The following is a 23,343-nucleotide window of genomic DNA, read 5'->3' on the forward strand; positions in this document are numbered from 1 at the left end:
CAGGAATGCCCAACATCCAGGAACGCCCCGAATTGCGACCGCAATTGCAACCTTCTCTACAGCGCTGATAAACAAAACCTTGACAATACATGTCCATCTACCTAAACTTTAACAGGTGAGCCAGTGTTATTGATTTATTAATATGATCACTCTACGTAACGTGATTAATTTACTCAAACAATGGAATATCACATCGTAGCAAGTGATTTTGATATAGAGCTCATATATTTTGCGCAGTTTCTGCATAGCGGCGAGGATACCGAACAACCACAGGCGGAGGCAAACAGATTTGGGTCGTCCGGTTCATGACAGCGTACTACAGATTCGCGGGGAGGCTAGCTATCGTACTGTAGGTTCTCGGAGTCTGAGGGCGTCTCTGAAAGGATTTGCCCTGTGTAATTGATCGTAGAGGATATGGCGCATTTAAACAGAAGGACTATTTTGACTGCTGCGTTTTGACTGGATTGCTAGCCAGCTAACTAGCTTTAGCTAAATGCATTGCATTTGCTTCTAGCTAACTTGAGATAGCAAACGTTACGTCGTGTTGCTATCGAAACATATAGCCTGCAAGAAGTTGTGGATTTAACGCTACGTTAGTTAGCTAACCATGCAATTATTGCATGCCAGAGACAATCAGGAGTGGCTTGCTTAGATATACTGTCTCATGTTTTGCTACAACGTTTGCCCTCTAACCGATTTGGCAACACTCGCTAGGCCAAGTGTTATCAATTTGTGTATTTTAATTTGCTCGTGGTAAACGCTAGCCTCTAGGTAACTACCAACAACTTGGTTGTTAAATGTCGGAGAAGAGTTCGAACTCGTCGGGCTCAGATGAAGATGTGGATCCCGAATCTGGGCAGCCTGTTGAACTCGGTGGCGTTCTAAGCAAGGTAAGTCAAACAACAAACAATGTATCTTTATTCAAATAGATAATTAGGACTTGATCCTCTAAAAAAACAACACTATGATACAACTACAATAACTAAATACCTGCTAGCTTTTATTCAAAGTTTGATGTGCCCATTGTACACTTCCCTATGGTGTACAATGGTTGGGTCAGATTGACAATCTAAATTACTATCAGCCAATAGGTACAACAAACAAACGGCCGCTGTTACTAATAACAAGCTGCCTGGGCCAAATTGCAACCAGGGATTGACATTAAAGTCTGAAAGGCACTTGCCCAGTATTTTTTGGGGTTGCTCGAGGATTATGATCAGTTGACCAAAAATGTAAATGAGCTATTTATACACAGAAGTGCCATATATCGCCTGCCTTTCATCTACACATGGGGAGGAATCAGAAAGATTCGTTTTAGGCTACTGGAATTCTTTGCAGATTGGTTGTTATTTTATTTGATCACATGCCCAATGGGACAACATCAAAGCAGGCTCCACTGCTCAGTTCACTTGCCTCAAGCAATAGGGTGACCTTTAATGTCAATCCCTGGCCATTAATGGCATCCTTTTGTGGGACATGCAACACCCACTTCTCTTTCAATTAATCAGGAAATTAATTTAACCAATCATTGTTATCTATAGTGATTGTGTGAAACTAAATACATGACCCCTGTCCTACTGTAAGTACACCGCTAGTAGAGTTGTAGGCTTGAATATCTGCTCTTATGTTTTGTTGACAGTGGACCAACTACATTCACGGATGGCAGGACCGGTGGGTAGTGTTGAAGAACAACACTCTGAGCTACTATAAGTCAGAGGATGAGCGGGAGTACGGCTGCAGGGGCTCTCTGTGTCTCAGCAAAGCTATCATCACTGTAAGTAAGAGGAAATGTTCATTTCCTCTCAGAAAGCAGCATTATGGCACATTTTGGCAAAAAGGTTTGTTCAGACACTGAAATGGTTTAAGTGAAATTACCCAGTTATGAGGCTGTTAGTTCACAGTAGGGGATAGAGAGCAGTATTTTATTAGACAAGGGCATACTGACACTACAAGGAGCACCAGTTGTAAACACATATACATTGTTCTTTATTAGGCATCTGAAATCCTGATTCTGTATTGTAATCTCTGTTATCCTTTGTGTGCCATGCTTCTGTTTCTAGCCAGTTGACACTTTATTCTCCTCAGGCAGGCCTCCTGTTGGTTAGATAAACTGAAATCCAACTCCCTGGTTAAACATTCTATTTTCTTTCTGAAATACCATGGTTCAGTACAGAGGCCCAACAAATGGTGTTACTGCTATTTGTGCAATATGATTAAATGACTGAAATCAGATTAAAACCATAATATAGGTTGTTGTAACTTCCAATGCAGCTGTTTTTATCTCAATATTAAATATAATTTCTGGATAACAACTAAGTAACAATTAAATACCTTACTGTGATTGTTTTCAATTAAATGGTCAAAAAGAAACAAAAATAGCTTCTTAGCAAAGAGCAATTTCTCATGCAAGAATTTTGCTAGGGCTCTCTGGGAGTGGTCTGAGTTGGGAGGGGAAAATGACAAATTAGCTGTTATTGGCAGAGAGGTTTGGAACTCTTTCTCATTGGTCTATTAACTCATTTACCATCTGGTAATGTCACCAGGCAGGCCAAAAATCCATCTCACCAAAACAGGCTGAAATTTCAAGCAGTTGTTTCTAACAGCTCTTACACTAAGGGAAGGGAAAGGTACAACTGACTAGTTATTACCAACTGAATGCATTCAACTGAAAAGTGTCTATCGCATTTAACCCAACCCCTCTGAATCAGAGAGGTGCGGGTGGCTTCCTTAATCAACATCCACGTCATCGGCTCCCAGGGAACAGTGGGTTAACTGCCTTGCACAGGGGCAGAATGACAGATTTTTACCTTGTCAGCTCGGGGATTAGATCCAGCAACCTTTCGGTTACTGGCCCAACGCTCCTACCCGCCAGGCTACCTAAAGGACATTATCATAATTTACACAGTATTATTCCAACCTCATAGTGTGGATATATACAGTACCAGTCAAAAGTTTGGACACACCTACTCATTCAAGGGTTTTTCTTTATTTTGACTATTTTATACATTGTAGAATAATAATGAAGACATCAACTATGAATGATCAACATGGAATCATTTAGTAACCAGAAAAGTGTTAAACAAATCTAAATATATTTTATATTCTTCAAATTGCCACCCTGTGCCTTGATGACAGCTTTGCACACTCTTGGCATTCTCTCAACCAGCTTCATGAGGTAGTCACCAGGAATGCATTTCAATGCAAGAACAGCTCAAATAATCAAAGAGAAATGACAGTCCATCATTACTTTAAGACATGAAGTCAGTCAATGCGGAACATTTCAAGAACTTTGAACGTTTCTTCAAATGCAGTCGCAAAAACCATCAAGCACTATGGTGAAACTAGCTCCCATGAGTGCCACAGGAAAGGAAGACCCAGAGTTACCTCTGCTGCAGAGGATAAGTTATATAGAGTTGTCAGCCTCAGAAATTGCAGCCCAAAATGCTTCACAGAGTTCAAGTAACAGACACATCTCAACATCAACTGTTCAGAGGAGACTGCGTGAATCAGGCCTTCATGGTCAAATTGGTGCAAAGAAACCACTACTAAAGGACACCAATAATAAGAAGAGACTTGCTTGCGCCAAGAAACAAGATCAATGGACATTAGACTAGTGGAAATCTGTCCTTTGGTCTGATGAGTCCAGATTTTTGGTTCCAACTGCCGTGTCTTTGTGAGACGCAGAGAAGGCTAACTGAGGATCTCTGCATGTGAGGTTCCCACCGTGAAGAATGGAGGAGGTGGTGTTATGGTGTGGGGATGCTTTGCTGGTGACGCTCTCTGTCATTTATTTAGAATTGAAGGCACACTTAATCAGCATGGCTACCACAGCGTTCTGCAGCGCTACTCCATCCCATCTGCGCTTAGTGTGACTGTCATTTGTTTTTCAACAGGACAATGACCATGACCTGGCCTCTACAATCACTCGACCTCAACCTAATTGAGATGTTTGGGATGAGTTGGACCGCAGAGTGAAGCAAAAGCAGCCAAGAAGTGCTCAGCATATGTGGGAACTCCTTCAAGACTTTTGGAAAAGCATTCCTCATGAAGCTGGTTGAGAGAATGCCACGATTGTGCAAAGCTGTCATCAAGGCAAAGGGTGGCTACTTTGAAGAATCTAACATATATTTTGATTTGTTTAACACTTTTTTGGTTACTACATGATTCCATATTTCATAGTTTTGATGTCTTCACTATTATTCTACAATGTAGAAAATAGTACAAATAAAATAAAAACCCTTGTAGGTGTGTCCAAATGTTTAACTGGTACTGTATAATACAGGATTTTATTTTTATTGTATTGGGCATTTAGGTGAATGGTGTCTTTGTGCTTCTAAGAGAGCATTAGTTCCTTTTTTCTATGTAAATGCAACAGACTACAAGGTTTTAACTACTAGCACCACACCTACACAGTCAGTGGCACTCAGTCTGTTTATAATGAATGCAGAAACTAGCCATTGGCAGTGTTTGGAAAGCTACTCTGAAAATAGTTTACCAAGCTACCAGTCACTTAACACTGGAAGAAGTTACGCTACACTTAAGCTACCCTTATGAGTAATATAAACTCAGCAAAAAAAGAAATGTCCCTTTTTCAGGACCCTGTCTTTCAAAGATAATTCGTAAAAATCCAAATAACTTCTTCATTGTAAAGGGTTTAAACGCTGTTTCCCATGCTTGTTCAATGAACCATAAACAATTAATGAACATGCACCTGTGGAACGGTCGTTAAGACGCTAACAGCTTACAGACGGTAGGCAATTAAGGTCACAGCTACGAAAACTTAGGACACTAAAGAGGCCTTTCTACTGACTCTGAAAAACACCAAAAGAAAGATGCTCAGGGTCCCTGCGCATCTGCGTGAACGTGCCTTAGGCATGCTGCAAGGAGGCATGAGGACTGCAGATGTGGCAAGGGCAATAAATTGCAAGGTCTGTACTGTGAGACGCGTAAGACAGCGCTACAGGGAGACAGGATGGACAGATGATCATCCACGCAGTGGCAGACCACGTGTAACAACACCTGCACAGGATCGGTACATCTGAACATCACACCTGCGGGACAGGTACAGGATGGCAACAACAACTGCCCGAGTTACACCAGGAACGCACAAGGTCCTCACCAGACATCACCGGCAACAACGTCGCCTATTGTTGTCGTCCACCGTTGCTGGACCAGACAGGACTGGCAAAAAGTGCTCTTCACTGACGAGTTGCGGTTTTGTCTCACCAGGGGTGATTGTCGGATTTGCATTTATCGTCGAAGGAATGAGCGTTATACCGAGGCCTGTACTCTGGAGCGGGATCGATTTGGAGGTGGAGGGTCCATCATGGTCTGGAGGGGTGTGTCACAGCATCATCAGACTGAGCTTGTTGTCATTGCAGGCAATCTCAACTCTGTGCGTTACAGGGAAGACATCCTCCTCCCTCATGTGGTACCCTTCCTGCAGGCTCATCCTGACATGACCCTCCAGCATGACAATGCCACCAGCCATACTGCTCGTTCTGTGCGTGATTTCATGCAGGACAGGAATGTCAGTGTTCTGCCATGGCCAGGGAAGAGCCCGGATCTCAATCCGATTGATCACGTTTGGGACCTGTTGGATCGCAGGGCTAGGGCCATTCCCCCCCCCCCCCCCCAGAAATGTCTGGGAACTTGCAGGTGCCTTGGTGGAAGAGTGGGGTAACATCTCACAGCAAGAACGGGCAAATCTGGTCCACTGCAGTACTTAATGCAGCTGGTGCCCAGACCAGATACTGACTGTTACTTTCGATTTTGACCCCCCCCCCCCCTCCCCTTTGCTCAGGGACACATTATTCCATTTCTGTTAGTCACATGTCTGTGGAACTTGTTCAGTTCATGTCTGTCTGTTGAATCTTGTTATGTTCACACAAATATTTACACATTTCTTTTTTTGCTGAGTTTAGTTTACATAAAGTAATTTTGAAAAAGTAGTTCACTACATCATTATTATTTATCATGAAATAGCTAGATCTAAATCTAAAATATCATAGACCTCAAATTGCATGAACAGATCACTCTGGAGTTGTGTTAACAAAGTTTGTGTTTAATAGGCTAAATTAAAACGATGTTTCAAGTGAGAATTAGGAAGCTCTGAAGCCAAAAAATGAAATTCTTTCCTACTACTCATATTTTATTTTTGTAGGTCCAGTAGTTAGATACATGGTAAATAGTAATTAACTACAAAAAATACTACCAAGATCTGAACTTAGTTCAACTAGCACCAAGCTACTGCAAAATGTTGTTAAATTATTAGTTGAACTACATGTAGTTCACTACTCTCCAACACTGGCCATCGGTTAATGTCTTGCTCAATAGAGGCCAGCTTCACTTTTAGGATGTACACCATAGACTCGGTACAGTACGCTCACCTCACGCTCACTGTAGATACAGTATTTGTGCAGAAAATGCAAGTCAGATAATTCCGCCTCAGGCTATGGCTCAACCTCATGCTGTGTCACAACACCGCAGGCTACTGTTTACACATCGCTCTCAGAAGTATCTGCTGCATTTGTTCAGTATCCTGTGCTTCTTCCAAGAGGGATGGAAATCATACACTGCTCTTTTCATGCAGTATGTGTGTGTTTGTCAGATATATTAGGTTTTGTATTCTCTGTTACGTTTATTTTCACGCACAAGGTAAAATATCTTCACATTAGAGTTGATAATGATGGTAATACTGGTACTAACTACTAGTGATGCACCGATATGACATTTTTGGCCGATACGATATTTTCCTTGCCAAAAAAAACAATACTGATAACCGATATTTAAAATTTTAGCGTCCTTTTTAAGCATTCTAGTACAGTTAAATAGGTAACGCACACATGGATGCAGCGGTCTAAGGTACTGCATCTCAGTGCAAGAGGCGTCACTACAGTCCCTGGTTCGAATCCAGGCTGTATCACATCTGGCCGTGATTGGGAGTCCCATAAGGCGACGCACAATTGGCCCAGCATCGTCCGGGCCGTCATTGTAAATAAGAATTTGTTCTTAACTGACTTGCCTAGATAAAGGTTACACACACACCACACTGACCGAAAAGTTATTTTGTTGGCATTTACGTATGTCCCCATTACCAGTAAAACATAATCAAAACCTATTTCTTTCACTTACTTGCTGTGCTGTTTCGTTGTTCAGTCGTTTCATTCTCAACCAGGATTTCTTTGGAACGCCATTTGGGTTTTTGCGTGCCAAAAAAGATACTTGACGTGTCAAATAACACGACACAATCTGTTTCAGTAGCTATATAGTTAGCTAGCTAACTATATAGCTAGGTGTCTTCTAAAATAACCCTAATTTATGGTCGGACCCATCTGTGAAGCTAGCCACAATAAGGATTAGCCACAATAGTGGACTTAGCAGTTAGCCTTCAAAATAAAACTATTGCATAATTTTACTATTTGTTAATTTGCATCAGTCAATGACATACTTTTATTTTGAAGGCGAACCGTAAATTCCACTAGTGCCTAATCCTTATTGTGGCTAGCTTCAAAACACACAAGCCGGTCCGGTCGAGCATCACTAGCCAGATGAAGCTAGCTGGCTGCTTATAACGTTAGCTTTGGGCAACAGGGTTAAGTAGCTGGCTAGCTATTTCTTTTCATGAACTGAAGTTCAATTCCAGTAGGCGAACAACAAGTGGCAACCTAGCTAATACTTACTCACAAGGATTCCTAAGAATAATTAAAATGACTGCAGTTTCTACTGGTCATTGTTTTCAGGCTGGTTGTATTGGTGCTAGCTAGGTACCAAGCTAAAGCTAGCTACCCCAGAAGTTGTGGTCGAACAAATGCTTAATTACCAACGCGGTATTGAAAACACATTGTACGTGTTTGCTTGCAGACTTTTTTTGTACAGCTTTGACAGTGCTATTGTATCTTTTCTGACAAGCAAAGACCCAAACGTCGTTCCGTAGTATGCATGTTGTGAAGCTAATAGCAGTGACACTATTACTGTGTAACTCCGGTAGGGCAACATCTGAAAAATAGCGCACTTGGTAGTGTGTACTGGTGCTCGACCAGTCGGCGAAAGCCAACATCACCCACGACAGAACGGTTGATTGTCAAGGGCAATGAATTCCATTATCTTGGCTTAAATGGATTTCGCCTTTTGAGTTGTCTCGCTGAAATGTTGTTACTCTTTCAAATGACTGCTGGACTTGTTGGCTGCTTGATCCACACAGCAGACATTGTGTGGGGTAGGTTAGGATTTTACGTGGCGTTATTACGTCATGCACCTACTTCATAGGTGCACGGTAGTTTTGACATCGGTTTTTAACATCGGCCTTAAACTAGACATACCAATGTTGGCATTTTTAGCTAATATCGTCCGATTCCGATATGCTTACCAATATATTGTGCATCCCTACTAACTACTATAGATAATGTCAACAATACATTTTTATTTATTTTTTAACAACAAAGGATAAAAGCGAAGCAACTGCAACATCCCAAGGATACAAGCGAAGCAACTGCAGCATTGGCAGCTACAGTGTTCTCAATCAGATCTCTCCACACACACGGATAGGGATAGATTGCAGCACACTGTGCTCCTGGAGAAGGAGCGAAAATAAAGCCAGGCTTTATGGTCTGTGTCTGATACAGCCTTGTGCCAGTGGACTTAATGGTTCTTCTGAGTCACACAGACAGCAGAGAGGTTCTTAAGGACATGCTTGATAGGAGTAGGGTGAAGCTACCCTTAGAAACTGATCTAAGGTCAGATTTGTTTTTCTTTACAATGGATAGTGTTTCGGTGAGGGGTAATCTGGTTACAGATCTCTGTTCAATGACAACTTCTACCCAGTACTAGTTGGTACATGAGGAGGTTAAAGAGAAATCAGAAGTTGAAACTAACTTATGAAATGGAACACATGGGGATTGTTTTAGCTTTATGATTTAACAAGCTCAATACAATTTTGTGAAATTTTGCATTCATTACATGTATGTTCCAGATACTGTGTGGTGTGGGGGCTCAGCAGTTTCTTGTCAAAGGTTACAGGAAATAAAACGAGGAGCTTTATTAATAGTTAAGGCCCTACAAAATTTGCGATGCAGGGAATGTGGACGGAATCCAGACATTAAAACATAATTCAACAATATTTAATCATGTCTTGAACTTAGTAGGAAATCAATTAATTTGCCAAAGATTAGGATGTCATGAACGAAATGCGTAGCCTAAGTGATTTGTATTTTTCTTCAACTTTCTGAAGAGGCAACTGCTCGTGAATCCCCATGTTTGTGCGCGTTTGTCTACCACTTTGTGTAGCTGTTAGCGAGGATGCTAATGACAACTGCCTTCTGGTAGATGGAAAGGGTTTCATAAAAACCTTCTCAATTAAATGTTAACTACAAAGTAGTCTGTGCCTACCTGGCAGAATGAGATCATGATTATTTGCATCAATCCAGTAGGGATTTGTTTAGCTAACTCAGCAATCACGTGTGCTACAGAAACACTGCTAGCCAAGCAAGTGTCTTGCTGGTGCACACTTGAATGAAAGGTTATCTACATCCAAAAATGAACATTTCTTAGGTTTTCCCTAGATCTCAAAAGTGGTCTCAAATTGTTGTTTTTCTATTAAAAATGTGTGATTTTTGAAAGAGAAAACATTAAAATCGGGGGGAAAAAGCTGAAACCTGGGAAAACTAAATGGAGAAACTGAATTTTGAGAAAATAATAAGTTTATTAAACTGGGGCAACATCAGCTGGCATCAACGGGCCATTTCTACTGGAAGAGGAGCTCGAAGTCAGAAAATGTGGAGAAAAAGGCCTTTGCTGTCTTTAAGGAACAGATTCCAAGCCCAGGTTATTGGTGTAGCCGGTTCGAATCCCCAAGCTGCCAAGGTGGACAAATCTGTCTTTCTGCCCTTGAGGAAGGCAGTTAACCCCCAACAACTGTTCCCCGGGCACAGTGGACGTCAATTTAAGGCAGCCCCCCGCACCTCTCTGATTCAGAGGGGTTGGGTTAAATGCGGAAGACATATTTCAGTTGAATACATTCAGTTGCGCAACTGAGTAGGTTTTCCCTTTCATTAACTTTGATAATTTATACTTTAATAACAACAACAACAAAAATCTAGAAATGTATGTCCATGAGTTTCTAGTGGATAGACCATATGGACCAAAAGAAAATACCCAAATTATCTCTTCCAACGATTTTTTTTTTTTAACAACTGCCACCAGTTTTGGAACCAATGATTTACATATTGACATAGTAAAATAAATATATGTAAAAAAAGTAAAGGCTATTTCACGCTGAAATTCATGTTAAACACCAATGTTATTGTTAGTAGTTGATGTTATTCTTTAACACAGACCCCAATGCAAATCAGGGGGAGGAAATATGTTTATTCAAAGAGGATAAATCATAGATGTTATGCTGAGAGGTAGGTAGATGGTCATTCTCCCCTGTCCTCAGTGATGCTCTTCTGTGGTTCTCTCCCAGTTCTCCACAGAACAAAGGGACAGCATGTCGTTTTATAACCCAGCCCTAGCCAATTAGAATTCCTTGCAATAAAACTGGGCCAAATAACAAGTATCCTATTTCAGGCTCACTGTATAGACAAATCCCTCCCATACCCATTGCTCATTAATCCCCTATTACAGGAAAACTACTATTTCCATTGATTGTTAGTACTCTATTAACCTCTCGTCCTCTGCGTTGTGTATTTATCTTCGAAATATTCTTACACTCCTCCTAGACCATTTTAAAAATAAATATACTTAAAATGTATTTTTTGAAAATGACAATAGAAAACATGAAAAAATACAGTATAAAAAACATTAGCACTAAGCATAAAATAATTTACATTAAACACCTTGCATTTCTATAGAACTCAAAGGGCGTATTGTACTTGCTGTTACAATAAGAAATAGATTCAACCAAAGTTATAGAAAATAGGTATTAACAGGTGTAATTAGGATGTCCCTTACAATTCCTACCACATTCTGTATTGTGAGAACTCACAACAAAAAACATTTCTACAAGACAATATTCAATCGTCCTATTGGAAAGGTAATCATTCACCAAGTCCTTTAAGTGACCAGCTCTTCCACACTGGTATCAGTCCCACATTGTCAGAACATCATTTATAATAGTTATCAGTCTGCCAGTAGTGAGAAATTCTTCTTCTGTTCCACTGGTTAAGGACTCATGTAATGAACACTTCACCGGTGATCTTGTTTCATTTCAAGTACAGTCCTTGGATCAAGGGATATTGCTTCAGCTTCAGACGGTAGATTCTCATAACCTGTAACGAAGGAAACAAAAAAGTGAAAGTAACATGTCCTGGTTTCAAGAGAAATTTCACATAGCTTTCCCTAAGTAAGCATGTCCCGATTTTCAGGAAAAGTTGGACATTTCACCTAGATGAAATATGATGACTGCGGTGTACAACATAGAAGCTTATCAGATTCTGATCATCTTACTATGCTTCTTCACCTGAGATTGGCCCCCGATTGCTAATCAATCAGTTATTTATTCTCCAGGCTCCCCCGTGTCATCAAAATGGACAACCTTGCAATGAGTGACATGTATCCATTGTGATTTTCCCTGGACTTTTACTGCTGACCTCGTTATGAGCAAACCTTGATAAGGACCTTCTCATTTTGGCCCTAGCATCTCTGTTACATATTTTTTTACCATCACCCGCTGTCCTGGTACTATGTCATGTCCCCCCTTGGGAGTTATTCCCCATGCCTCTTTAACTTGTCTGTCTGCTTCTCCTATGCGTTAGAGAGTTGTATGCAATAGTTAAGCATTGTGTCACTCAAAGTGAAACAGTGCTTTTCTCAAATCTAACGTGCCTGGTAGTGACATGGGTCGACCTGTGACGACCTCAAATGGACTCAACCCTGTGGTTTTGTTATGTGTTGCCCTTTAATACATAATACCGTAGGCAATGCATCTGGCCATGCTATCCCTTCTTGATGCAACTTTGAAAGTCTTTCAAAACTTGATTTGTGCTTTCTACCTGTCCACTCGATTGAGGATGATAAGGGCAGTGTAGTTGCCAGTCTATGTTCAGAAGACGAGCTACCTCCTGACACACTTTTCCTGTGAAATTAGTGCCTTGGTCGGAATTTAATTGTTCTGGAAATCCCCATCTGGGAATGATTTGTCGAATAGAATTTTAGCTGTGTGTTGTGCAGTTTCTTTCTTAGTAGTGTAGGCTTCAACCCATCGTGAGAAACGATCAACAACAACCAGCACATCTTCATGTCCTTTACATTTGGGCAGTGTGATGTAATCAAGCTGTAGATGTCTGAAGGGTCCTGGTAGGGCAGGTGCTCGTCGTGTCTGTACTTTTACTTGTCCCTTGGTGGTGTTTTCCATACAAATGTTGCAATTCGCCACAACAGCCTCCGCCTCTTTCTGCACACCAGGATTCCACCATTTGCCCACAAAACGATAAACTATCTTGTCCACACCAATGTGTACCAAAGAGTGGATCTGTGTCACCAAGTAGGGTAAGAGTGCATTTGGCGCTACACATCTCAGGTTGTATTTCCACACACCTTGATTGAGTTTGCATCCTGCAGCCATCCATTCCCACACTTCATTGTTCGCATATCTCTAATATGTTGCAATGTATCCAAGGTGTATCTCCTAATCAGTTTAGCTGACAGAGGTTTTCTCTTGGCAGCCGCCTTAGCAGCTCTGTCAGCCAAATCATTACATTTGTCTAAAGATTCTTCCATGTGCTTTCATTTTCAAAATTGCAACGCATTCAGTAGAGCCATCACCTCTGGTCCATTCTTCACAGGAGCTCCCAGTGATGTCATGAATCTTCTGTTTTTCCATATTTTTCCAAAATAATGGGTAACACCAAAAGCAAACCTTGAGTCTGTGTAGATATTAGTTTTCCTTCAGCTTGTTTACATGCTTCTGTCAAGCCACCAATTCCGCCACCTCTGCTGATGTTCCTGCAGGTAACGTGTCTGTCACTATCACATTGTCCGTTGTAGTAACTGCCCAGCCTTCCTCCCCCCCCCCCCCACACACACAATGCTTGAACTGTCTGTGTTTAAGATAAACTCACGGTTTTCCAAAGAATGACTCTATAAACTTATCAGAGAGCTGATCCGAAACCAATTCACACCAGTCGTGTTCAAGTAATGTGGTATCTGTAGGATACATGAGAGTAGCCGGATTACATGGTGTCTTTTCAACTATACCCATGTCCCATAGATCTTTAATCACTACTTTAGTAGAGTCCATAGCTTCATTGCTAATGGAATATTGTTTTGTGCAAGGTGGAGCAACACCTGTAAAGCACACTGGTTCCTTATCCAAAGTTCCACACTCATTTTTCTTTGTAGTCCAAATAGGATAGTTCTGTACTGTAGAGCCCTGCAGTTGTCTAATTTGCCACATCACCTTTCCTTCAGAAATATTCAATGTAGAGTCAAGTTGCATAATAACATCAAGACCTAAAATAGGCTGTTCAAATGAGCCTATCCACATTCCTGCATCAACCTTCATTGGAACAAGAGAAATTGATAAAGGTTTGTTTCATATCTGTCTTTGTCCACCCCCACTCCTGTCGCTCTCATGTTCTTGCCTGTGTATTGAGGACATATATGTTTTGCATTAGATATGGGCAATACAGTGACTTCAGCACCTGTGTCTACGAAAGAAAATGTACTGCAAAGTTGTTAACCATCATGTTCACATATATTTCATTCAATTTCATATGTACACCAGCTGAGATGGGACATAATAGGGGGTCTGTTAGTTTATCTCCACATCATCCAGAAAACTCTGCTGCTGAGCCGGAGAGGGCTTCTTAAATTTCTGCATCAGCGTTGGGGCTGTTGCCTTGAGTCCATTTTCACTTAGACGGACACTGCTTATCCTAGCCACTTCTCATAAAATCAAGCTTTCTTTTCCGACATTCTCGTTGCCAGTGACCAGAAATCCCACAATAATGACACACCAGGTTTCTCTTCTGCTAAATGGATATTGTTGTTGGTTTCACTCGGAACCTGCACAACTCTGATAACAGACGGTTTATTATGTTGATTGATGTCTCTGTCCAGTCGTGACCGTCTGTCTGATGTTGCCGTAGTTTTGTCTCTGCCAGTCATTAGTTGTGGGAACAAATGTTTTTCGCAAATAATGTATGGATCAGCTGATGAGTGATTACACTCAATTCCTCCAAAAATGAGGCATCTTCATCTCCCATGTCGGGTAACCCACTGTGTCTAATTTTCAGAATGAGAGAATTAGGTGAAAACAAGTGGATTCAGGGATCAAGTGTAGCTGAAGCTGGGCCTGGCTTATGCTGGAGGCCAATAGAGATGAAAGAAATGCCACACACTTTCCCTCTTTCAATACAGTGGATAAAAAGGGGTATGCCAGGTGTACTCTCTGCCTGAAAGAGATCAATTATGCCAACAAAGGGTATCATGCTCTGCTGGCACATTGTAGAGCAGATGTCCACAGGCAGAAAGTGAACAATGTAATAACGTGCAGTGTAGCCCAAAGATATTGTTTTCGTTGTGTTGAATTTGACAGTAACACGTGTGTGAGTGAGGGGGATTATTACATTTTTTTACTTAATGAATGTTATTTTTGCACACGGTCTTGTGCACTTGATCAATGTCTACTATAGTGGCAACTATAATAGAGCCAAAATAGAATGCCTGTTTCATTAATATTTTACTTTAAGATGTTTTTTCCCCCAATTGCAATATTCATGTGTGTGGTCACAAGCGTTCTATTATAAAGGCTGTCATGGACTGCAACATTAGTGTATTATTCTGTCAAGACTTGAGTGTCATTTGCAGTAAAGTCTTGGCAACAAACAACTTTGGATTGCTTTACTTACATTTTTTAGCTGTGAGTTAGGTTCACATTAACCACTTATTTTACACACAGAGACTGATCATGTAGATCATATTTGTTGTTTAATTAGTTAACCTGCATTTACCGCAAGCAGGATTCTTTTTTTTTTTTTTTTTACATGTTTCAGTGCAAAAAAAGGAAGAGTCACCTTTTTGGGCCCTCACCGGTTTGTATCCCTGTGTTGAAGACTTACATTAACCACACGTGTAAAAATTGCTACTCAACTAGCAACTTACTTCTATGCAACAAGAAGGTTTCACAAAAGAAAGGACTCTAACCCCTAACCGAGCAAGACAAAACTCTGTAATAGAACAAAGGACTTGAACCCTTATACATCACAGATACGTTTCACTCATTGCATGCACTAATTTTAACCTGATTTGGTTCTTTTAAAATTATATTGGTCTAGACTCACTCAGCACTGATGGCCATCAATCAGGAGATTAAGAGTTGATTCTCCTCTGGATCAACACACAGCTGTTAAGTTTTCTTGTTGTTCAGACCAATTCATCCCGGTCACGGCACCAAATGTTAGCAGTTGATGTTATTCTTTAATAGCACAGACCCCAAAGCAAATCAGGGGGAGGAAATATGTTTATTCAAAGAGAATAAATCACAGATGTTATGCTGAGAGGTAGATAGATGGTCATTCTCCCCTGTCCTCAGTGATGCTCTTCTGTGGTTCTCTCCCAGTTCTCCACAGAACAAAGGGACAGCATATCGTTTTATAAACCAGCCCTAACCTGTGGTTGACCAATTAGAATTCCTTGCAATAAAACTGGGCCAAATAACAAGTATCCTATTTCAGGTCACTGTATAGACAAATCCCTCCCATACCCATTGCTCATTAATCCCCTATTACAGAAAAACTACAATTTCCATTGATTGTTAGTATTCTATTAACCTCTCGTCCTCTGCATTGTGTATTTATCTTCGAAATATTCTTACAGTATTCACTAAGTTGGTTTATATTAAGATAATGTTTTAGAGGGCCAGAGATACACCTGTGATGATAATCTGAATTCCCCAAAAAGGCCACTAGATGTCATATGATAAAATTCTGGTAGTTTACTGGTAAACTTCAAAAGTAGTATACCCTTTGCACCTCTAGTCAGAACCACATCCCTCCTACAACCAACATGTTGATTGGAATAAGCCCTGCATAATAATATAGCCTAGTGTTGGGTGTTTGGGCCTTGTTGAGTTGATTCTGAAAGAGGGATCTATTGACCACTCATGTTTGTTTTTTAAAGCGGTCGACGCACTGCTTTTCCCAAAGTACTTTCTGCTGTAGGGTTTGACGTCTCCTGTATAGGCCGAGTCACTCGTGTCTCCACTCTCTCTCCCTGCAGCCCCACGAATTTGACGAGTGTCGTTTTGACATTAGTGTGAACGACAGTGTGTGGTACCTACGGGCAGAGGACCCAGAGCACCGGCACCAATGGATTGACTCCATCGAACTACACAAGGTAAGACTGAAGGATCTCTTTCTCTCTTGTACACAGAAGTGACATATACCAGAGATATTCCCCTTGGCATGTGCAATTTACATTTATTCTCCAATACTTTAAGATCTACACACTCCAATACTTTAAGATCTGCACCAGCCTAGTGGTTGTTTTGGAATAGAACGAGAGGTAGAGGTAGCCAAGACTAGAGGTTAGAGAGGCAGCCAGTAGCCAGAAAGTTTCTAGTTCAAGTCTCGGGCCAAGAAATACAAACAAGTGAGAGATGGTGGCAACCAGAAGCATGGTGATTTCAGATCCCATATTTACAGTATGCTACCATTCCCAGGAATTGACATGTTGCAACATGACTGCTTCTGAGTGGAACTGGTCGACTGGTTGGTGACAGTGGGACGAACAGGAAAAACTTGGTGTGTGTGTGTTAGGGCCAGGATGATACCACAGATAGAACAATGAGGAGTTATTTCACCAGTTGTATAAATGTGAAGCATCTGCTTGGTGTTTCCTTCCACTCACTACCAAATATGGTAGTGAGAGGAAGCCCAGTAGTCGGCAGGTTGTTGAATGGTGTGTGTGTGTGTGTGTGTTGCTCAGAGGCAGTACATTCATTGTCGTCAGTTCTATAAAACAGTGCCAATTTTCACTGTCACCAAATATGATCATATTTATTTTAGTTATAAGGCAGGTGAATTGTCCCTAAACTGATTATTCCTATATGTAGATATTTAAACTTAGCATACTTCATGCCCTATTCACCCACTTTTCTTGAATAGGAACTCCATCATATTTGTACTAGATTTTAGTCGTTTAGCTGACACTCTTATCCTGAGCAACTTCCATTCATCTAAAGATAGCTAGCTGAAACAACCACATCACAGTTGTAGTAAGTCATTTTCCCCTCAGAGGTTATCAGCAAAGTCGGTGCTAGTAGGAAAAGACGAGTGCACGTTTTTTTGGGGGGGGGGGGGGTAAGACTGAGATGTCTCATTTTAAGATACTCTTAGACGAGGTAAGGTACTTCAGCTTGTCGTCAAAAGTGAGTACGTTTTAGCAATAAATAACTTTTTTTACCAGAAAGGTGAGTTATACACTGAGTATACCAAACATTAGGAACACCTGAGTTGCACCAGCCTTTTTGCCCTCAGAACAGCCTCAATTCGTCTGGCATTGACTCTACAAGGTGTGAAGCATTCCACAGAGATGCTGGCCTATGTTGACACAGATGCTTCCCACAGTTGTGTAAAGTTGGCTGGATGTCCTTTAGTTGGTGGACCATTCTTGATTCACACGGGAAACTGTTGAGTGTGGAAAAACCCAGCAGCATTGCAGTTCTTGACACAGTTCTTGACAGGTCCGCCTGGCACCTACTACCGTACCCTGTTCAAAGGCACTTAAATATTTTGTCTTGGTCATTCACCCTCTGAATGGCACACATCTACACTGATTTGAAGTGGATTTAAGTGACCTCAAAAAAGGATCATAGCTTTCACCTGGATTCACCTGGTTAGTTTGTCATGGAAATGTTCTTAATGTTTTGTATACTCAGTGTATTTATGGCACTATGCAGCATTACTAGTTACTGTTTATGACAATCTGACTACTTTGCCTATATGTATTTGCTGTAGGCCATTTCAATAAATAAGAAGGCAAGGGGAGAATGTAGGCTAGACACAGCGGACAATTCCACCAAAGCAGCTCAATGTCCTGTCAGGAAATATACTTTCTCTTGTTGTTCGCTTGTTGTTTTTGTCTGCCAATCAGAGTTGACCGAGCGACACTACAGTCCACAAGAAGCAACATGTGTAGCAAATGAAGTGAGAGCTAATGCAAGGTCAGATTACACTGGCTGAAGCACTAGAGGCACGTCTCTGGTCCCTCTCCCTTGCATCCTGTGGGCACCACACACACACACAAGCCTGTTACATACTGAAGCTGCCTACACCAGACAGGAATATTAGAAAATATTTTCCTCTACATAGCCTCTGTCCAGGCTTTCAGAAACATTAACTTTGATTGTGATTATAGCCTAACGGTGGTTATAGCTGAGGTTTTAAATATTTTTTTTGCAAAAAAAGTGGTTGGCCAATAGGGGTCGATACCATCGTATATCACAATGTTTTCTGAGTATATAATCATGATAGTACAAATGTTGACATCTCCATACCCAAGCATACAATGCACCGTACCAAGTCTCCTATAGGCCTCCAAACCTATTGGGTCACAAGCTGGCGTAGTCAGTGTTCCTGTTCCCCCTTCAATAGATCCCAATGGACTAAAGGCAATCCTTGTGCTTTCCTGTAGTGTACCTGTTTCTCAGGGTTTGATTCTGTATTTCACTGGGGGAATAATGTATTTTTGGCTGGGGGAATAATGTATTTCTTACTCTGGAGACTGGTCGAACACCATGTTCCCCAACTTCAGTCGTAGAGTACACCCAACAGCACGCACTTTTTGTTGTAGCCCAGGAACAAACACATCTAATTCAACTTGTCATGGGCTTGATGATTAGTTAAAAAGTAGAATCAGGTGTGCTTTTCCAGGGCCACAACAAAAATATGTACTGTTGGGGGTGCGTGAAGACCGGAGTTGAGAACACTGGTCTAACGTATTCTCCCCCCACCCCTCCAGGCGGAGTCGGGGTATGGTTCAGAGTCCAGTCTGAGGCATCATGGCTCCATGCTGTCTCTCACCTCTGCTGCCAGTGGCTTCTCTGCCACCTCCACTTCCTCCTTCAAGGTAAACCACCACAACACTCACAACAAATTTCCAGGGAAATTCCATGGGAAAGTCAACCTGCACATGCCTAAATAGTTAGTAATTTACAATTTAAACCACATTTAGAATTATCCTTAAGGTCTACATGTTGGAGTTAAACTTTTCAAATAAAGCCTGAAGTAGGAAATTGTATGAATTATGTCCATTTAAGAGTAGCAAGCCAAGTCTCGAAGGCTTTTCAGTCAATCATATTTCATGGCTTTTTGAAAGAGCTCACAGTGCTTATTTCTCCACTCACAGCTGTGTCCCAGTGTTGGTTATGAAGATGTGATGTTAATGGAGCAGTATAGACCAAATTGAAGTGTTGTGAGTTTTGTTTGCGTGTTCTGCAGTCTTGTAAAGATAGCCTGTCCCAGCCAACACCCCTATGTCACATCCATAATGTTTTTTAGGAAAAGTTTTTCTAAAACATGCACATAACATCAGTCACAGCCTGTAAAGCTAACTTTTATCAAGGTTTTATATGGTCTATAAATGCTTTCTATCTCTTCATTGCCCGTATCCTTTTTCAGTGTTATGATATCCGTAACATCTATTTTAATCATTGAGCAGACGCTCTTATCCAGAGTAACATCACATCCACAACGGTTGTAGATGTGATTGATATTGATGTATCATGTCTTAGCTTGTGCATTCACCACATTTTGTGTGGTTGTTCTGAGATGTATTCTTCAGACTTTTAAAGAAGCAATTATTAATATCTTGAAAATTATATGTTCCGTCTAGCTAATGTTATCTTGGAAAATATGAGCTGAAATGCATTTCTCATACATGGTAGTAATGTTTTAAACGATAGAAAGATAAGAGTGCTTATCAACAATCTGAATAGTCCTGGAGTGTCCTTTTCAAATGAAAGTACCCCAAAATATACCAACTTAATCCAGTGTCCAGAAAAGTGGATTGACAGTATAGGCACATGTACTCGGGAAGCATTCGGGAAGTATTCAGATCCCTTGACATTTTCCACATTTTGTTAAGTTACAGCCTTATTCTAAAATGGATTAAATATTTTTTTCCCGCTAATCAGTCCCTCCAGGATTTTGCGGGAAAAAATTGCGGGAAAAAATGCTTGATTTTAAATTCAATTGATTGGACATAATTTGGAAAGGCACACGCATGTCTATATAAGGTCCCACAGTTGACATGTCAGAACAAAAACCAAGCCATGAGGTCGAAGGAATTGTTCGTAGAGCTTCGAGAGAGAGGATTGTGTCGAGGCACAGATCTGGGGAAGGGTACCAAAATATTGAAGGTCCCCAAATACAGTGGCCTCCATTATTCTTAAATGGAAGAAATTTGGAACCACCAAGACTCTTCCTAGAGCTGGCCGCCCAGCCAAACTGAGCAAGTGGGGGAGAAGGGCCTTGGTCAAGGAGGTGACAAAGAACCCACCCGATGGTCACTCTGACAGAGCTTCAGACTTCCTCTGTGGAGATGGGAGAACGTTCCAGAAGGACAACCATCTCTGCAGCACTCCACCAATCAGGCCTTTATGGTAGAGTGGACAGACAGAAGCCACTCCTCAGTAAAAGGCACATGACCGCCTGCTTGGAGTTTGTCTAAGTGTCCTTAGGTAACTTTTGACAATGAGATTCTCTGTTCTGATGAAACTAAGATTGAACTCTTTAGTCTGAATGCCATGGGTCATGTCTGGAGGAAACCTGACACTATCCCTATGGTGACGCATGGTGGTGGGAGAATCATGCTGTGAGGATGTTTTTCAGGGGCAGGGACTGGGAGACTTGTCAGGATCGAGTGAAAGATGAATGGAGAAAATTACAGAGATCCTTGATGAGAACCTGCTACAGAGTGCTCAGGACCTCAGACTGGGGCAAAGGTTCACCTTCCAACAGGACCACGACCCTAAGCACACCGCCAAAGCATCGCAGGATTGGCTTTCGGCACAAGTCTCTGAATGTCCTTGAGTGGCCCCGCCAGAGCCCGGACTTGAACCTGATCTAACATCTCTGGAGAGACCTGAAAATAGCTGTGCAGCGTCGCTCCCCATCCAACCTGACAGAGCTTGAGAGGATCTGCAGAGAATGGAAGAATCTCCCAAATACAGGTGTGCCAAGCTTGTAGCATCATACCCAAGAAGACTCGAGGTTGGAATAGCTGCCAAAGGTGCTCCAATTTTTACTTTGTCATTATGGGGTATTTTGTGTAGATTGAAGGGGGGGGACTATTTAATAAATTTTAGAATAAGGCTGTAACATAACAACGTGTCAAATGTCAAGGGGTCTGAATACTTTCCAGACGGCACTGTATATGCATAAATAGAATGTTAGAGTACTAATTGGCCTTGTATACTATTCAGGCTACCTGTAATTATGCAATATGCTTTCCGCTGACCTTTTTTAAAAACATTCCAAATGACAACAAATGTGTTATGATAGATTTTGATCACAATCTTTAAGATTCTGTAACATGCATACATACGTTTGTCATTTCCATGATTACTTTAGAGAGGACAGTCTTTTCAGTATTGTTGTTTTTGTGTACAGCCGTTCCTTCGAAATGGCTATCCATATTTTGACCTAAGACTTGCAAATTCACAACTTTTGCTAATATGTTCAGTCTCCCCAAAAAGCTTGCCCATTTCATGTAACCACCATAACGCTTTTTATTTGCTTTATTTCGCCAACGTGCCAGAAGTCTGCTTTCTTGGTATACACCCCCCCAAGCGGAGTTTGTACATTTTATGAGCCATTTAAATTGTTATTTTGCATACGCAGGAATTGCTCCTGGACAATACAGCCCCTGGAAAGATGTAGCTAGGCCTTTTGTTTAATTCATTCATTACCAAGGGACAAACCTTAACTTGGTGCAGACGTCCCGTTGATTCCCAATGCATGATTGTTTAATTATGTTAAGATCTAACAGTGAACCCGTGTGTTTGTGTTGTTGGACCTGAAGGGCCACAGCCTGCCGGAGAAGCTGGCGGAGATGGAGACGTTCAGAGACATCCTCTGCAGACAGGTGGACACGCTGCAGAAGTACTTTGATGGCTGCGCAGATGGCATCTCCAAGGACGAGTTCCAGAGAGACAGAGGTAGACCTAATGTAGCTGGTTAACATGGAGGGAGAGGGACTGTGGACCCCAGGAAGAGTAGCTTCTGCAAAAGCTAATGGGGATCAAAATAAACAAATAAGCTAACATGGAGGGAGAGGGACAGTCAGAGGCACTGAAGAATACCTGGAAGGGGCTTTGGGGGCTTTCTGTGGGTTTTACAGTTCCATATTGAACTGGCCATGTAAATTGTAATAACCACACTTCCCACAGAACATGGAATGGCAACCCAGGTAGATCAATGATGGAGTCTTGTCTCCTTTCCAGTGGTGGAGGAGGATGAAGACGACTTTCCCTCGAGCACACGGCCCGATGGTGACTGCCTTTACAACAACAACGGCAGCAAAGAGAAGCGTGAGGATCAGTGTGTAAATTCACACTTATACTAGTACTAAAGTTGCTACTACTTGCAGCAATATGAGTGTTTGTGTCCTTGAGCAAGGCACTTGACCCCTAAAATATATCCAGGTGCGCTGCACTGTAGATAACACTGCGATCCGCCCAAATGTGTGTTTGTGTTGAATATGTTTGTTGTGGAAGCAGATCAGAAAACAAATTTCAGTTTCATCACCCCTAAAGCACAGTTATGTGTAGAATGGTGGCATGTGACATTGGAACCATGTCATCTAACAGTGTCTCTCTCTCTCCCAGTGTTTCCCCCTGCTAATCCTAAGGGCATGAATGGGATCGACTTTAAGGGCGAGGCCATCACGTTTAAGGCCACTACAGCTGGGATCCTGTCCACCCTTTCCCACTGCATCGAACTCATGGTGAAGAGAGAGGACAGCTGGCAGAAGAGACTTGACAAGGTATGGCACAGCCCACTGCTGTCACAGCTAATCACAAGTCTTCTTTAGCTACCAACAGGGTCATTCAACCCCTCACCTCTCTCATGGGACACTTCCCCAGTCAGGTTGTTGTTGCAGAAGAGAACGAGTTATCATTTTTAATCGAACATGGCTGGTAAAATAGAAGTGGACTGGTGTGTTTTATGGTTTAAGCCAGTGAGAGGAGACCATACACAACTCCTGGTTCAGCAGAGGCGTTGTCTAACCTGAGGTGGCAGATCCAGTCTAATATGTGTGTGTGTGGAGGTGATTGGTGCATCTGGTCACCTCAATGCCCCACCCCGCCTTAATTGGCTTAGTTTCATTATGACTGACTGT

At 41.6% G+C, this 23,343-nt stretch overlaps 1 protein-coding gene across 2 annotated transcripts in view; it reads left to right on the top strand.

Moving 5' to 3' along the window:
- LOC139545918 (ceramide transfer protein-like) overlaps positions 1 to 23,343 on the top strand; it is a 40,870-nt gene continuing 17,527 nt past the window's right edge. Inside the window, exons 1-8 of one of the 2 annotated variants that reach the window (XM_071354145.1) lie at positions 1 to 115; positions 765 to 890; positions 1,640 to 1,774; positions 16,219 to 16,335; positions 18,961 to 19,068; positions 22,024 to 22,159; positions 22,445 to 22,531; positions 22,829 to 22,986. In XM_071354145.1, the coding sequence (XP_071210246.1) occupies positions 798 to 890; positions 1,640 to 1,774; positions 16,219 to 16,335; positions 18,961 to 19,068; positions 22,024 to 22,159; positions 22,445 to 22,531; positions 22,829 to 22,986 (834 nt within the window). In that variant the 5' untranslated portion in view covers positions 1 to 115; positions 765 to 797. Of the gene's footprint in view, positions 116 to 249; positions 891 to 1,639; positions 1,775 to 16,218; positions 16,336 to 18,960; positions 19,069 to 22,023; positions 22,160 to 22,444; positions 22,532 to 22,828; positions 22,987 to 23,343 lie in introns of those variants that run through there. The other variant, XM_071354146.1, reaches the window with a different exon arrangement.

This window comes from Salvelinus alpinus, chromosome 19 (assembly GCF_045679555.1).
Source record: "Salvelinus alpinus chromosome 19, SLU_Salpinus.1, whole genome shotgun sequence".
Taxonomy (NCBI): Eukaryota; Metazoa; Chordata; class Actinopteri; order Salmoniformes; family Salmonidae; genus Salvelinus; species Salvelinus alpinus.